The sequence below is a fragment of the Alosa sapidissima genome, chromosome 7 (assembly GCF_018492685.1).
Source record: "Alosa sapidissima isolate fAloSap1 chromosome 7, fAloSap1.pri, whole genome shotgun sequence".
NCBI lineage: Eukaryota > Metazoa > Chordata > Actinopteri > Clupeiformes > Clupeidae > Alosa > Alosa sapidissima.
Window position 1 is genome coordinate 16,733,591 of NC_055963.1, and position 16,809 is coordinate 16,750,399.

General features: G+C 40.5%; 1 protein-coding gene across 2 annotated transcripts; it reads right to left on the minus strand.

Annotated features, from left to right (window-relative positions):
• Nucleotides 1–2,648: 2,648 nt before the first annotated feature.
• Nucleotides 2,649–15,530, minus strand: si:ch211-167b20.8. Of its 2 annotated transcripts, XM_042097938.1 has the most exons (5): nucleotides 14,161–14,301; nucleotides 13,865–13,898; nucleotides 11,994–12,031; nucleotides 9,252–9,325; nucleotides 2,649–5,754 (listed from the first exon to the last, which is right to left on the minus strand). In XM_042097938.1, exons 3-5 carry the CDS (start codon nucleotides 12,028–12,030, stop codon nucleotides 3,967–3,969), a joined length of 1,899 nt encoding a protein of 632 aa, XP_041953872.1. In that variant the 5' UTR covers nucleotide 12,031; nucleotides 13,865–13,898; nucleotides 14,161–14,301; the 3' UTR covers nucleotides 2,649–3,966. The 2 variants fall into 2 exon arrangements, with proteins under 2 accessions (XP_041953872.1, XP_041953871.1); XM_042097937.1 differs by lacking the exon at nucleotides 13,865–13,898 and having other exon boundaries at nucleotides 14,161–15,530.
• Between the last annotated feature and the right edge of the window lie 1,279 nt (nucleotides 15,531–16,809).

Here is a 16,809-nt window from a genome sequence, read left to right on the forward strand (position 1 = left end):
TGAATTCAACAGAATTTTAGAACCTTCAATTGTTGCGGAACTTAGAATGTTCAAAAACCTACACCTTTAAAGGTTAGAGAGATTTTTTTTTTTGTTTGTTTGTTTTGACAGTTTTGCTTGTTTAGTCATTTCTCATTTTGAGGGAAAGCTAAACCCTGCACTCTTAAAACTAATGTGTTAGAAACAACACAAACTGTGCTGTCCCTATCTGGACATAGTGATGTGTTAAAAACAACACAAGTTGTGTTATTTTCAACACATTCATTTTAAGAGTGTGGTCACGTGAGAGTCACTGGGTTGCGTTTATCTCAGGCTTATCTGCAACATTTCTGTAAGACTCAATACAGTCCGGTCAGTGTTCTGACCGTTCGTTTTTCCCTTGTAATCATTTGCATCATCATTTGCCTTTGTGTGTCTGATGTATAACATAGTAGGCTCTGTGCTCAATATGCAATTCATGTCTGTCAGCCTTTTCTATGCCAGCGTTTTAATTTTCCATTCATTTTCTGTGCAAATCCAAATTAAGTGATTTTTGTTTGTGGGTTTTTTTTGTTTTTTTTTGTTGTTTTTTTTTTTATGTCCACACTTACTAATTTTCCACGCATGTAACATCTGATTTGTAGACTCTTCAAAGATCACATTTGCACATAGTAGACATAAGAGGCCTCTCAGACATGCAGCAACTGCATTGCTGAGATAAAGAAAGAAGCCTTTGTTTAGAGAGGCATTCAACAGTTTATTCAGGGAGCAACAGAGTTGCCAAAAAGCCCCAAATAGAGTAATAGCTCACTTCATTTAAATCTTCCCATTTGGCAAGGAGACAGCAACTATATAGAATGTTTAAAGAGGGAATCTGTTATCCGCAAACAGTGAGAAAACGTTATATGTGAATGTTGTCATCTCTGTAGTGAGCCATTTTCTTAGAAAGTCATTGCTTTGACAGTTGACTGAGGGCAAATCTGTAAATGTTTCATGGACCATGGTCAATTGGAGCAGAATTAATGGATAAACGTTCATGATCAGTTTAAATACCAAAAGCACATGGTGCAGTTAACGCAGGGAGAGAATCATCACTGGATCAGCTGTGGTCATAAAGGTCACTCAGTTTCTCCATTTAATGCCATAATATGCTTTCTGGAGATACGCTTCAAACTTCCCTAATCTGGAGTTATTATTCCTATACACCCTCAGGACTGTTTCAACTTGTTTATATTTCAATGGTTTATACAGTTTAGCATCTGAGAAAAAATTATATACAGAAACCAATGAGTCTATGCTTTCCTCCATACAGTTATGTAGATTTCATGCTTGTACATGTACACAAGGTACCAATAAGCTACTTCTCCCCTCACAGTAGTAAATCTGTCACAATATGACAGCAGTTTCCTAAATTATATAATTTGGATCCCATAGCCTAAACAACTGGACAGAGAGATGTCTTTTCCTGGACCGTGTCACAGGGGACCACTTTACCCTGCTAGATTAAAATAAATCTGCTTTTATTTAAGGATTAAATACACTGCACAACATCTTAGGGTTACATCCACACCCAGTGTCCAAAATAACATTAACACGGATGTTGAGAAGGTAGACCTACTCCCAAGATCGGCTCATACTGTTAGGGGTTACACTTATGGATTTGTATATAATCCATAAATTATAAAACTGTAGTGTGTAGTTTTAAAAACGTGTTTGTAGTACATTATGTTTTGAAGACACTGCATCTCAGATTATTGAATTAAGGATAGCATAGAATGGAAAGACCAGAATAGAAAGGCCATCAGCAGTAAAGCTCACCTAATTATTGAAGTGGGTGCCAGATAAGCATGAGGGGGCTCTAGATATCTGCTGAAATGGGTCATATTATTCCCCAGACAAATTCTAGGGTTGTGAATTAGCTTGTAAAATAGTATCCTGGCATGTTGATGATAGACCAACATTGCATGCCTTCTGTGTTCACGTCATAGAACAAGGTGAAGTACTCTATTCATCCATTGTATGTCATCTTTAATGTGTTTTACAATGTGCTATTCAAAGATTTCAACAATGTTTATATAATCTGTATAGTCTTCACAAAAGCATCTTAAAGACAGTCTTCCTACTACCCTTTCCTAGTGTCCTAAAGAAAGCAGTATATAATTTGCTGTGACATTATATAAATGCTCTCAGTTAACAATGAAAAATCTATGTCTCTATTCTACATAATCTAATAAATAACCTTCAGAACAGTGAAAAAAAAACTTTCTATACTAAAAAGTAAACTGACAGTTGACTGAGGGATCAGTCACACAGGGCCTGAGGTGGACGGTCTGTGCTCCAGGGATTGTCGCCCCCTCACACCTGTCTCAGTTTACAATGGTGGCCCGGCTCCCCAGTAACATGAAGCCTTGACTTCTATGCAATGCGTGACCTTTCCAGCGATATCAGTGCCATAGGTCATTTAAATGACTCCTGCCCAGTATGTGTGCAAGCACAAGAACTGTCTCCTCTAACACACACACACACATTAAAAAAAAAACTCCTGCCTTAGCCTGCAAGTCTGAAGCAAATGTAAACATGTAAAGGATACTCCTTACCGTACGCCTACTCCTACAGCCAAAAACTTGTGATGGGTGCAGGGGTCAATTGCATGCATAATCACACTTTGGTGCTGTTGAACATGTTTAATTGTGAATTTGTAGTCCCACATTCAACATGTATCCCACAGTGAGATTTGTGTTAGACTTGTTGCATATACACTCCCAACACTCAATGGGACACTCAAAGAATATGACAGATCACATCAGTTTCAGACATGGTTAAAACGGTGCTTTTTTTTGTTGGTTAATGGCTGAATACAACAGTTTTAGTGTAAATGAAACACTTCTTATAAGACGAGAAACATGTTATCCATGCTGTGATACCTGAATGTAATACATGATATCTGAAGAGTATTTTATACAGGAACACATATTCACAAAAACATACACACACACACACACACAGGAAATACTCATCACACAATCCACACAGCACACACACTCACGCACACACACGCAAAAGGAAATTTACCATTAATCTCGGCAAACCATCTATCAAATCACATATCATGTCAACCCTGTGCCGATCCTCTTTAAATTATCTTTATAAAGGACATTTATTGCTGGCCTTTGACTTAAATCATTCTTCTATGCACAATAATAGAACTACTTATGGGAAAATAAACATACATGGGGATAATAAGTCTTATCTTAGACGTTACTTCCAAACCATCATTGTTGTCTCAACGTCCTCTTCAACGTTTCCAGCACGTCACAGACCATTCACTTCAGACACAAATAACCTTCTACAGGATGCCCTACCACTCATCGCTAGTGGGAAGCCTGCCATATTTGTAATTCTTTTACATAAAAGCCAGCCATAATTGTAGATCTTTTACATAAAGGTATCTTGAGAAAGAGATGTTAGCCACCGTTCTTTTTTTCAGAAGTTGGAGGATGTATCATAATTAATTTAATATGGCACCCACTGCGTATCATATAGCATGCTTAAAACCCTCAGAAAACACACATCCCAGGAAAATCCCGCCAGACACTTTCATTATAGACACTGCCAATGTTAAAGTGTAAATAGAATTTACTTCACCCTACAAGTAGACTAGACTGCCGTTGTTATGAATGTTGTTACAGTATTGAGTGCACCATTTAAGATTTGAGGATGTGACTTTGGATATGAGTGACTGGTGGTTGCTACATTTAGCTACTTTGTCATGTGGACCTGAAATATTAATGCAAAAAAGTGAACTTAAAACAAAAATAATTTTTTACTCAATGCTTATGGGGTTGAAATGAATGAAAGAAACTGAATTTTGTCAATTTAAACTACTTTGCAATGTATGTTGGTGATAGGTTTGGACTGACCAATAAGGCACTCAAGAAGATAAAAGTAAAGCAAGAATAGCAAAAAAAAGAAAGGAAGGAAGATGGATCAGAAACAGTGAACAACTAAATAGAGTCCCAGCACGAGGAGGATGCTGGGTTCTTGCACGGCTGCGATGAAACAGGTGACCACACTCATGCCAAACATGGCAGGTCTCAGAGTCCTCCAGATGCTGACAGGACCGTCCAGGGTGCCCACTGAGTTTCCAGGCATCTCCAGTGCATCTTCAGGGGCCTCCAGGGTCAGGATGGTTGGACAGGCTGGACAGGAGGCTTCAACGGGGGACTCCTTTTCCTCAGTACCAGCAGAGACGTCGAGACTGTCTTTCTCTGGGATGTGGGATGCATCTCTGGTCGATGGTGTAGTTGTGTGATAGTCAATGGTGAAATACTGTGGCAAGGCCATTTCTTCAGCAAAGTTTTTCTGTTCAACTGGTCTGAGATCGGAGGTAACTGCCAAATCTTCATGATTAGTAAATTTGGAATCCAAGGAAGCAGTTGATTCCTCTAATGCAGGTGGCTCGCATGGCTTCGGGTGCTGCGGTGGTTTTGGTGACTTGTCAGCATCAAAGATGGTATCAGAGAGAGAGAGTGTCATACTGTCTTCGCCTGTTGGCCCTGGGTGGACAGGGCTTTGGTGGGTTGGCAGCAAACGGCTCGCTGCTGAGGAAGACAAGTCCTCTCCTGCAGCTTGAGCAGACTCTTCTTTCAGTCTGAGCTCTCGGCCCCTAGAGATCTCCGACTGAGTGCCGGAATCGACTGTTGACGTCAGTGGGCCCGGGCTCACCCGAGGGACCTCCTCAAGGTCAGCGTTTTCCTCCAGAGCAATTTCTACTCCAACGACTTCTGTGCTCCCATTCTGTGCATGTTCATCAAGGATGTCCGAGCTTATTGGTGACTCCAACTCTGTGACGGTGCTTCTCTCTGCCCCTTCAAACCTCTCACTGGTGTCAATCTTATCCTCAATCTCCCCAGGCTCCTCCTCTGCCCCTTCAAACCTCTCACTGGTGTCAATCTTATCCTCAATCTCCCCAGGCTCCTCCTCTGCCCCTTCAAATCTCTCACTGGTGTCAATCTTCTCCTCAATCTTTCCAGGCTCCTCCTCTGCCCCTTCAAACCTCTCACTGGTGTCAATCTTCTCCTCGATCTCCCCAGGCTCCTCCTCTGCCCCTTCAAACCTCTCACTGGTGTCAATCTTCTCCTCGATCTCTCCAGCCTCTTCTGCTAACGCTGTGAGCTCCTCAAAATCATCCTCCATCTCTTCGGCAGATGTGAGCCTTGTTTCTTTGTCCTTGTTCGCATCCATTTCTTCAGCAGATGTGAGCCTTGTGTCTTTGTGCTTATTCCCATCCATTTCATCACCTAATAACAGACACGGGGCAGCCTGGTCAGGAGGGTCTGAGTGATGAGGTATATCTGTTGCTATATCAGGCTTAGGGTCTGTGTGTCTGGTCTCTGAGGGTGGCATCAATCCAAAGTTGTCTTCAGCAATAGTGTGTTCTGCCAAGGCTGATATAGCACTGTGGCATGCTGAGATTGAAGTTACATCTTTGACTTCTTTCTGGACCGCTGGTTCACTCTCTTGGTTCTCTTGCTGTGGTTGCGGTGGGTGGTTCAGGTCTGATCCAAGTTCTGGTTCTGGCAGTGGCAGGGAAGTGCTGGCTTGGGTTGTGGTGTCCTGCTGATCGCACAGGCTCCTCTCAATGGCTGGAGCAGTCAGGTCAGTGGTAGTGCTAGAATAGGGTGTGCCTTCTGTTATTGTTGTTGTTGTTGTTACTGCTGTTGTTGTTTGTGAAGGGTCTGTGCTGGAGAGAGATCCCTGCTCCTGACCTCCCACCTGTAATACAGAGGCAGAGAGTGACAGGCAATACAAACAACAGCAAACACAACTAAGGACAATAATCAGGGGTCCTAAATCTAAATAAAAGGGTTTTGTGGCTATTCTTAACCATTTATCACAAGTTTGATCATGCAGAGCAGAAAAATAGCTCCTATGAAATCTGGTAGATATAAGAATTAAGAACCTTTTTGCAATGTACAAATTAACACCAGACTTTATATTTAGTTTTATAAAAAAAAAACATGAAATCAATAACAATACCATGCCACTGACACAAAAACAGTGGGGAACCCTTACGTTTGAGAACAAGAACCAAATAATTAGTACTGAGCCTTCAGACACCATGCTGATGCAGTAAACTGACTCATCAGGGGTGCTCAGTAAACCATTTTTTTAAAGACATCTACACATGTATGAGGATTTTAAAGATTATATAGGTCTATATAAAAAAAAAAAAAACACCCTATAGAATTTGTGTGGTATGGGGTGATTGTTTTAATACTTTATGTCAAAAAGACCACAAGAGGTTTTGGTGATCCACCATCTTAGTTGACTTCCCCTCAAAGTGCATGGACATTTGCAGCTTCTGTGGTTAAGGAAATTCGCCAGGAAGTGTTTTGTATTCTCCCATTTACTCCAGTTCCCATTGGCTGTCTCCCAAGAGGACGAAATAAAGGAGCTTCTATCCAGTCTCAACATATAGTGAGCATTCTTGGCGTATTGGGTTTCTTCACTATGTACATATTGTATATCCCCATGCTTTTGACATTCAAATCGATTAAACACAATGCATCAAATAACTGAAAGTGCACTACCATGCGTCATTTAGGGTGGCAATTAAGCTGCTACAGACATACAGTACATCTAATGTACATTCAAAGTCAAATTAAAACACAATACACAGACATATTATGGCACTGAAATGTTTGAAATAAAATTAATACAGGATACAAGGCAGCAATGTTTCCTGTTGATACATTGTGTAGTGTTGTCATAAAACACAAACACACTTGACACAAATCAAGTAGCCAAGCATAACAGAAAGGCAGTTTGTAATCTACAGTTACAATATCTACATATACATGACTGTATTTGTACTCTAATAGAAATATTAATTAGAAGAACTCTTCTGGATATGTGAGAAATTAAGAGTTTTTGTTCTAGATACACCATACACCATAAAAACATGTACCTGTATAATGACACAGATGGAAATGAATGCATCATGTTTATGTTTTTTTCTATTAACGTTTATTTGGTTAGACAGTCAGCAATCATACGCGATTGTCACATTCAGCTATGTCCTCATGATCCATTAGCTGCCCATCCCATGCACTGTAAAAAAATGGTCTCTGTAGGCTGCCCAGGTTCCGAAAACTGGAAACAAACAAATTAGGGGCAGCCTGTCCTCCAAACAAAAACAAAACACTGTGTGAAGTTTCTCTGGGAATGCTGAAGGGAGGGGTGATCTACCTCTCTAGTGTGTTTTGTTTGGTCCTTGATTAAAATATTATGTAAGTTGTTTTGGACAAAAGCATCTGCTAAGAAATATAAATATAAACATACATACAACATACGAAACGAAAAACGAAATACGAAACATACAACATAAGAAAAATGCAACGCCATGCACGATCGCTGACTGCACCTTTAATTGGACACTAAACTACTATCATTAACTACAATGGCATATTATGAGACGCTTAAAGTTTAATGATTAATATTAATATGTATGATTGTAATGTGTTTTAAGAACAGATATGGTTTCCATGAATGTAAGCACAGTCCAGTGTCCTAGTTCCAGAAGATCACTGAAAGCGTATGAAAGTATTAATTCACATTATTTAGATCTTTTTCATGAACATTCTTCAATCCTGTTCCTGTCGTCACTGTTTTATTTATTTATTTATTTATTTTACCTTTCGGGTAGGATAGAAACAGAAGAATCTGAACACACTCCACTTAGCCAATAAAACATTATTAGCTAATCCAGTGTGTTCAAGCAGGAAGACCAAATCATGCAGTAATGTGGCTTCACAGAGTCAGGATTAAGAAGGATGATTTTTAGATGAATCAGGCTGTAAGAGGCTATCCTCTGTTTTTTCTGTCACGTTATTAATACATCTGGGAGATGCATGAGGTAAATAGGGGGATGGCATATTCAGTGCATGCAGATGACAGACAGTTGACAAACTAATGACAGACAATTAGCAAGCTCTGTGCACATTACCTAATGTCTTGCGGAAGCTTCAATAAGCTGTGTTCAACAGAAAAACAGCCATTGAGGTGAAACAGGAAATAAACAACATAACCATTAGGAGGAACATTATTAGCAATGGAAAAAGAATTTCATTAGAAGTATTTCATGAATTATATAATATGGTATATTAAATATAACAAGTTTTAAATGTATATCTGCAGCATCTGGAATTGTTGTTTAAATTGTCAGTTTGTAGAAGTGGACTAATACGTTTAATCTTGACATTACATTTTAACTGAATGACATGAGAGATTAGCAGCAAAGCTGATTTGAATTAATCATTTTGAATGATGTTTTCATTTTCTTTATAAATGAAGCCAACATAATGACCCAAAAACAGTGGATATTTGTGTTTATAACATATTTAACTTTAACAGACACACAGCTTATATGTACAGCACAAACATATTAACAAGAAACACATACATAGAGTCGCATGTACATGAACTAATAGATGCACAAACATGTATACATACATACACATCATAAGGGTTAATTCTGCCAGCAATAAGCAAATAGTACATCAGATAAATTTGACAACAACATGTTTCTGAATTATAATTAGAATAACAATGAATGTATTTCATTTCTGTACTTATATTTATTATTATGCATGTATTTCTGCATCTGTGTCCTTGCATGTATTTTGTATTTGTTTGTACTTTTTTGTACAAGTGTTGTCAATGCTGTTGTTTGTTTCTGTTGCAAGTCTTGTGAAATTAATGATGTTGCTTAATCAACATTGAGTATTGCAGAATTTGTCAGCACTTTTGACATAAAACACTGTTTGACATCTTAAGATGTCTGTAGTTAAGCCCGAGAGCAGTTTTATATATTTAAAAATCTATATATTTAAATAAGAGTTACACAATTGCAGACAACTATAGAAACAGTCTGTGTGCTAAAGTGTCCATCAAAAAATTGGACAACCAATCATTATCTCTTTAGGAATAAGTGCTGAAATACAAATTTAGTAAAGCCTTTCAATTTCACTATTATTCACTATATTACTAAATATCTACCATATGTGAAGTAAATATTGTGATCTTTTAGGCCTACCTAGATCAATATAATTCTAATTGTGTTCTAGGACATCAACAGTATTCCACTCTAGAATATTTATTAGAAATAGTTTGATTAAAATGTAATGAATAGAATAATATTTAAGAATGCGTTCTAGAGTGTTCTCTTTATGGATGAAGTGCCTGAGTAGTACTGTGGCAGGCCTACTCACATCTATGTCCATCTCAGGATGAACGATCACAGGGTGCACCGGACGTGGCTGGTCCTCTGGCTCCCTACTAGCCCCTATGTTAAAACAGGAGAACAGGAAACCATCGTATGACTCAAGAGGAAGTCGACTCTGATTAAGCCACCATAAAAAAAAAAAACATTTCTCCCCAAGTCACCCCACTAGCACAGTATTAATACCTCTTCTAAACTAAAAGCATAGTACTTCCAAGACCTATTCTGAAAATATAAAAGTGTTTCTAAACTGACCTGAACATCTGAACATGATTTCATCATACTATGCAGCTTCAAGTACACTGTATGCGTCTCAAACAAGGCTGTGCATTGTGGTAAAGACTTTAAATGAGCACTTGATTCAGCACTGCATTTTTGATGAAAAAATTGTCGCATTTCAGTTCCTAATACCAAAACACATGAGCCCACACCCTCCTGCTGATGTGCCATTTCACTGGTTGGTTTCACCAGACTCACTACTTCATTTCAGTTCATGAAGACAGTCTGGGTTCTCTCCATTGGGAAATGTTTTCAAAATGTGGAAAATGTAATGGGTGTAGACTTTGCGTTAACTTTGAAATCATTGACCCGGCCTAACCAATTACATTGATCAGGGATTTGTAACGTTACTTCCTACTTCGTCTAACCTTTACAAACTGATAATAAACCGCATTGGCAGTCAGGAAACAATGTATTTACCTTTGCTGTATAAATTTACACATTCCTTCAACTGCAAATGTTTCATGTTTGCAGGTGTTGCTACTGCCGTTTACTAGCCTAGAAATCTATACGCGCCCCTAGCGGCAGCAAATTACATTTGCTGCCAGGGCTAGTCTAGCAACTCTACGTTGGCTTGTGAGCTCCAGAAATCGAAACTCAATCAGGCCAATGAAATCGTGTATATAGTCGTTAGGTGGGCTTAACATAATGATTGATGGCAGAGTTGCAACGGTTTGGCTTGAATTCCCTGCTACTTGAAAACAAATAAGATGGATGTTGCTGTTGGCGAACAGTGTGACACGAGTTAAGCTTTTATTAAGTTGGCAAAGGTTTGAACTAGCCAACTAGCTCCGCTGGTGGGAAACGCATGGGACTCATAGCGCTGCCGCTGTCCTATTGCGTGCAGAGGGAATTTGAAAGACAACTGATTATCCCGCCCCTCGGACTGAGCACTGCGAACGGTGAGTGCCCAGACCCTACATTTTAATGTGGGTCTGGCTCGTCAGGCTAGCCGTTTACCACAGCTACTTTCAAAACAACAAACAAATCATCAAATCATCAACAAGCAGAGTTCTCGTGCATGAACTATTGTACTACAGTACTCATGCGTCTCATCAGGTCCCTTCCCACAGGTGTATAAAATCAAGCACCTAGTTTATGAATGCAGACTGCATGGTGCTTGATTAATACACCTGTGGCAAGGGACCTGATGAAACCCATGAATACTGTAGTTATCATGTGACATGTGGATATTCGCAAATTGACACACTTTCCTTGGTTATTTAGACTTAAGACTTTGCACTTTGCCTATCATTCAAATTAGCCCCCTAGGTGTTGATTACCATGTCCAAGAGAGTTCCAGACACATAGTTCTAAGTTCTTAGAACATCTATTTGATTCAACTGCTGTCCAATCATGTCCAGTATGAAAGGTGAAATCCACATGTCTAATAAAACTGTTAGCCTAATTGCTCCTCATGGCCCTATCCTGTAACTGTTTGTTCCATGTGTGTACTCATAAAAATGTTATTGTCTTCGCTCTGTTTTTCATGGCAACAGTGGCCACATAATTCCAGCCAATCAACACGTTGCTTCTACAGCATGCAATGCCATGCCATGCCAGTTAATCTAACTAGCTGTTACCGATTAAAATAGGTCTGTAAAATGCATTCATGTTTATTTATAGTTTATACAAGCACCGTTTGTCAACACATAATTACTGTAAGGGTTCTCATACACAGCAAAATAAAAAATATACTTTCTAAGAGCTACCTTGCATGTTGAAAGACATCATGCCATTTTAGTACAAAATGTACAGGCAAGCTCTTTACCACAGATTGCTCTTCATACTACTCATCCTGCACATTCACTTATTCTTACTTCTCTTATAATGTTACTGTCTCTGCACAGCAATGCACATATCTGTCTATACTATACTGAATATCCATATTTATTCTGTTTTTCTTATAATATATTCTAATACACTGCATATATCTATATTATTCTTACTACTCTTATTATAATGTTACTGCTACTACACTGCACATATCTGTACATGTTGTTCATACATTGTTCATACTACATAGCCATATTTATTCTGTTTGTATAAGGTAACTGCTAATACTGTACACTGCACATATATTTATATTTAATTTGTATTACTCTGAACCATCTTCAAACCAACTGTACACTACTGTCTACACTGCACTACATATATTGTACTGTCTGCACCACATGTCTATACTTTGTATATCACATTGCACTTTTTTGCACTTCTGGTTAGACACAAACTGCATTTTGTTGTCTTTGTACTTGTATCTGCACAATAACAATAAAGTTGAATCTAATTTAATCTAATTTATAGAGTAATATACATGGCAAGTATGAATCCTAGGTGTTTCTTACGCTACAGTTTCAAGCTTTTAACCTGTAAGTGTCCATATACTTTGCTGACAGAAGCTCTCAGCACTATGTCGAAATAGCTAAATCGGGCCTTTCCACGTGTACTGTACCTTCGTCATCGTAGTCCTGAGAGTCGTCATAGTCCATTCTGGAGGAGGAAGAGAGGGTCATTTTAAAAGATCACATTCCATGCCACACAGCCGACTCAAACAATTAGATGAATGTAATGGTCATGTATGATTTGTGATATGTAAACATCAGAATGTACAGGCCTAATTTGGTCAACAGCAGGCACATTTAGCCACAGATGGGGCATATGGGAGTCCATGTGGGATGTACTCTACAGGGATTCTTTACTGAAAGATGGTGAGATTAATGTGTAGTGAAGCTCCCAGACAGGCTGTGCTGTAATCTGGCTGTGAGGATGAGAAACTCTTCTCACTGGAAGCTAAAAATACTTTTAGCCTTTGGAGTGGAGTGTAGTAACGTGTTGTCTATTTTATCATGAAACACTGGCTCGGAGTTGTTATTTTCACATGCACCTCCTAAATAATGGCCACAAGGATGAAACAGGTCTCTTACACAACTCGGTAGTAAGTTGTGTTAATTTACGGTGTACGTTTACGTGACCTTTTTCCTCAGAAGGCCAAGTCCTATGAGAGACATGCCTGTTGCCGATGCCGTTCCTTTTAAGAGTGGAAAGTCACGATGACCCTAGTGGCATTTGCCTCCAGTGATACCATCTCAGCTGATCCAGTGTAGGACCTCAGAGATTCTGGGGACTGTGCTAAACGTCCCCCACCCCCCTTCCTAGCCCTCTAGCCGTCCCAGCCCCACCTTACCCCGCCCTCCACCTTCCGCACCCCATCAAGACCTTCACCCTTTTCCCCTGACACGTGACCTCATGCAGATGACAAATCACGTGGATCTACCTGACCAGACACAACCTGCCCTAATTAGGACCCTTTGCTAGGACACTTGGCTTCTCTGTTGGCCTCACGCTCTTGCTTGTGGTCACCTATGTGGTTTGGCGAGGTGCTATCGTATTATCCCACTGTAAATCTGCAGGGCCACACTTCCACAATGCAGAGCATCTTAGTCGGTCCTCTTTTGTTATCACTCCAAAGAAACGCTGTCGTATTGCACAGCATCTGCTTGTGGTATTGCAGCAGATGCATGACAATGATAAAATAAATAAAACTGCATGAGTAAGATAGGACACTAAGCACATCTTCTCTATGCTTGTCGTATAAAATGTTAACCTGACATATGATCAATGCACAAGTAAGATCAAATGCAGAGAGAAATAAAAGAGAAATAAAATTATAGCTGCCAATTGTACATCTGACAATGTAACACTTACCAGTCTAAAACATAAACCAGAGCAAGTTCGCTCATAAAGGCATGACATGTGGAGGTGCTACACCCTCATCCTTTGAACTACAACACTGGAATCTACCTATGAGTGTTCAGACTATGGAAGATACGCTTTAAAACACTGCTAACCTTTATGGCTTGTCATGTATGGATCAGTTTGGGCCCCCAACACTCTGTACTGCCCTTTCACATTAAAAGCACTGAATGATGATGTGGTTTGAAAGGGTAGGCCTAGTGTGTGTGTGTTGGGGATGGGGTGGGGGTGGGGGTTTGTCGCTGTACAGCGGAGGAAAATGATCATCACTCGTCACAGACACTACTCCAGCAGTCAGGGCAGGAAGTCAGCCAGCCCAGTCTCCCACTCCTCTCTCTCTCTCTCTCCCACCACTTGCAGCAGAAAGGTCAGGGGTAAATCAGGCTAAAAGCAACACCTGCCTTGTCCTATTTTCAAGCTCCTCTCACACTCCTGGATAGTTGCCATACTGAGGGGTGTGTGCACTGTCGACTAAAGGCCAGACCCTGGATGTTCTGCATGTGGAATGACTGACTGACGTGAAACTAGTGACGTTTGCCATCTCTGACTATGTGCTATGACTTGCTTTACCTTTCGTTTGCTGTTCGGTTGTTTCGTTTGATGTCTGAAAACACGAAGCAGTGGACTACAGTTAGTGCCAGGCCAGGCTCATGTTCCTTTAAAAGAGCAGCAAAGGCACTGATAATAATGTCACTGGGGATATATTAAGGCTAATTAAGGAAGAGGCGGTTGTCTTTATTCAATTCTCCAATCAACAAAGTATGTGTGTGTGTGAGAGAGAGAGAGCGAGAGCATAACAACACAACATAACATGTTCCGCTATAACTACACTAGGTTAACTGGTGCCGGCTACTCAATATACTTACCCAGGTCTTGGCGGCTTTAATATACCCCGTATGCTATGCAAATCCATGCCAGAGGCGTGAACTGCACGGTCTTCAAATGTAACGAGAAGTGTAACCGAATAATTCTTGCCGGAGTTGTTAGCCCAGAACTCTCCATTTGGCGTTTCATAACGCACTACAAAATCAATTCGCGCGCCGTGGAAAAGGTAAGGTGGAGCAAATGACAATTTAAATGAGAACAGATCGGATTCTCCGTCGTTAGAGCTTTCCAAATAATCTGCCGGATAATCAAAGAAGGTGCCCCAACCGTCCATGGTAGAGCGCACATACACTGACTTCTGGAACGAAATATTGAGAACACGAATTTTTCCGGAGAATGCCAGTGGCTCGTCAGGATCAAAAGATACAGGTTCCACTTCTACTTTATGGGCGCGCACAGCTGCCATCAATTCATCGCCAGATAACCCCTGAAACTCTGGATGCAGGTGGTAGGTCGGTTCGCGTACAGCGGCGCGATAACGAGCTTCCTCTGCCTCCCATCTTTCGGCGGTGTCTTCGTCGTCTGAATCAAAAGCAGCAAATTCTTTCACATCCACGAGATCTCCACCTGTGGCATCGGCGAATGACACTCGGCGTTTTAAAGCCAGTCGAATTCGCATATACTCCGCCGTCTCATCAGCAATTGACGGGCCGCGCTTCCTGGGCACGGGAGAGGACCTGGGTATGAGTCGAATGTCATCCTCGGGTTCCTCGTCCTCGTCATCCACGGGAGAATTGCTGCGCTTCTCAGATCCTCCATTCCCCACCGGGACGAAGAGATCTCTTTGATCCGGGATGGCTAAGAAATTATTGTTTTGTGACATCTTGTCATGTTTCGACTAGCAGCTGATATAAGCCATGTCTCTTGTTGCAACCACTCTAATGCAACTCTTTTACCTACTGTAGGCTTCAACTTAAACCATCCACCCTTTTCGGCCCACTGTAGACCTGAGTAGAACGTGTCTTCTTGCACGGCGCCAGTGGAGAACTAACAGCAGCGCTGAAGGCGAATTCTGCTTCGGTATTTCCCAGTGATTCCGATACTTTACTGTGCATTGCGTGCATAGCAGATGTTCGGCTTGGATCGACAAGAATAAGTTTCTATTTATAGACAGAATTATGTGTCCATGATTTGACCGCGGTTAAAAAGAGAGGAATCGCTGTGTTGGTGTTGGTACACCCCCCTTTCTGTCTCTAAACAGCACACGCCCCCTTTTAAAAGCCAGAAGTGATTTTAGTTCCCCCGACAAAAAAGATGGCAACGTGACAGTAGCACCAGTCCGAGTAGAAAATCTGTCACTGATGTGAGTGATAGGTAGGCCCTGTAGCCTACCGGGTCTTCGATACTCCAGACTCACCCCGGAGACTGACTGACATTTGTTTGTCATTAAATTGACGGCACAGCATGGTTCATTTGTTGCGTCACAAAATTACATCTGTGTGAACATAATGTGAAAGCAGTAGGCTAGCCTAGGCTATGGGTTGACTGCCATCACGATCATTATGAAATGGCACTAAAATAGCCTTTTAAAGCTCCGTTGCTTAGGATGTTCGTGTTACAGTCGTCTTGGTGACTCACTTTCATGGTGCAGTTAACTCTCCTGGTGATAGCCTGCCGCGCCACGCCCGGCTTTAAACCACTAGGTGGTAGTATCAGTGTGTAACTCGTAGACAGTGGTGTAACTAGAAGGCATAGCCCACACGCAGCAGCTGCTTGTCTGCGATTAACATCTGCTGGGCTGAGGTTCTTTCCAAATTACTGAGATATCCTAGAAAGCGGGCCCTTTGTATAGGCTTTGGCCTCGTGGAAAAATACAAAAAGAGGAAAAGGATAAGGAATGGAAAACGAGCACCTCAGACATTTGATAAACCTGCTGATTAACACACACTTTGCATTTTGAACTTTATCAAAAGTATTTCCGTTAGCATGTGGAAACAAAACAATGGCTCCAACTAGATGTTGTAAGACAGTTATTTACGATAGTTAGTTTAGTTATATCGTTTTTTATTTTTTCAGTTCTAAATAGATGACTAAGAGCTTTGAGTGCACTAGCCTATACTCTTTTAAATGTTATATACCTTGAATTCTTTATAGGTATGTCCATGTTCCTACCCATGCATCTTCTGTTCATGTTTTTATTTAGACCCTACCGGAGAGGATATTTGGTTGTACTTTTTGTTTTGTCAAATTCTTTATTATTTAAAATGCATAATCAAAGCATTTTATTGACCTTTTTGTCAATATAATTTATATGAAATGTGTATTTTTTTGTTATTGTTGTTTAGAAGCAGAACTGTGCAGAAAGCTCCAGCACATTACACCTTTATCCTTTCACAGATGATGTACTGATAATCATCTGAAAACCCACAGAATATTAACACACACACAACCACACATACACACCTGCACTCCCTCCCACACACATACACCTGCATTTCTTGCATACACTCTCTCTCTCTATCTCTCTCTCACACACACACACACACACACATACATACACACACATTCGCATGCACAGAAACGTGCACAGCAAAAAAAAGCCCAAAAACCGACCAATATCACGTTTAACATGTATCCTTATCACGGAAGCCAAAAGCCACAAAACTATTATTGAGGTGAAACTCAAAGAG

What these genes read in the sequence shown, in the direction of transcription:
- si:ch211-167b20.8 (XM_042097937.1), bottom strand. Translation starts at nt 15,002, where the DNA reads ATGTCACAAAACAATAATTTCTTAGCCATCCCGGATCAAAGAGATCTC. An exon ending in TTAAAGCCGCCAAGACCTGG is followed by an intron (nt 12,032 to 14,160) that starts GTAAGTATATTG and finishes TTCCTCCTCCAG; the next exon opens with AATGGACTATGACGACTCTC. An exon ending in TCAGGACTACGATGACGAAG is followed by an intron (nt 9,326 to 11,993) that starts GTACAGTACACG and finishes GTTTTAACATAG; the next exon opens with GGGCTAGTAGGGAGCCAGAG.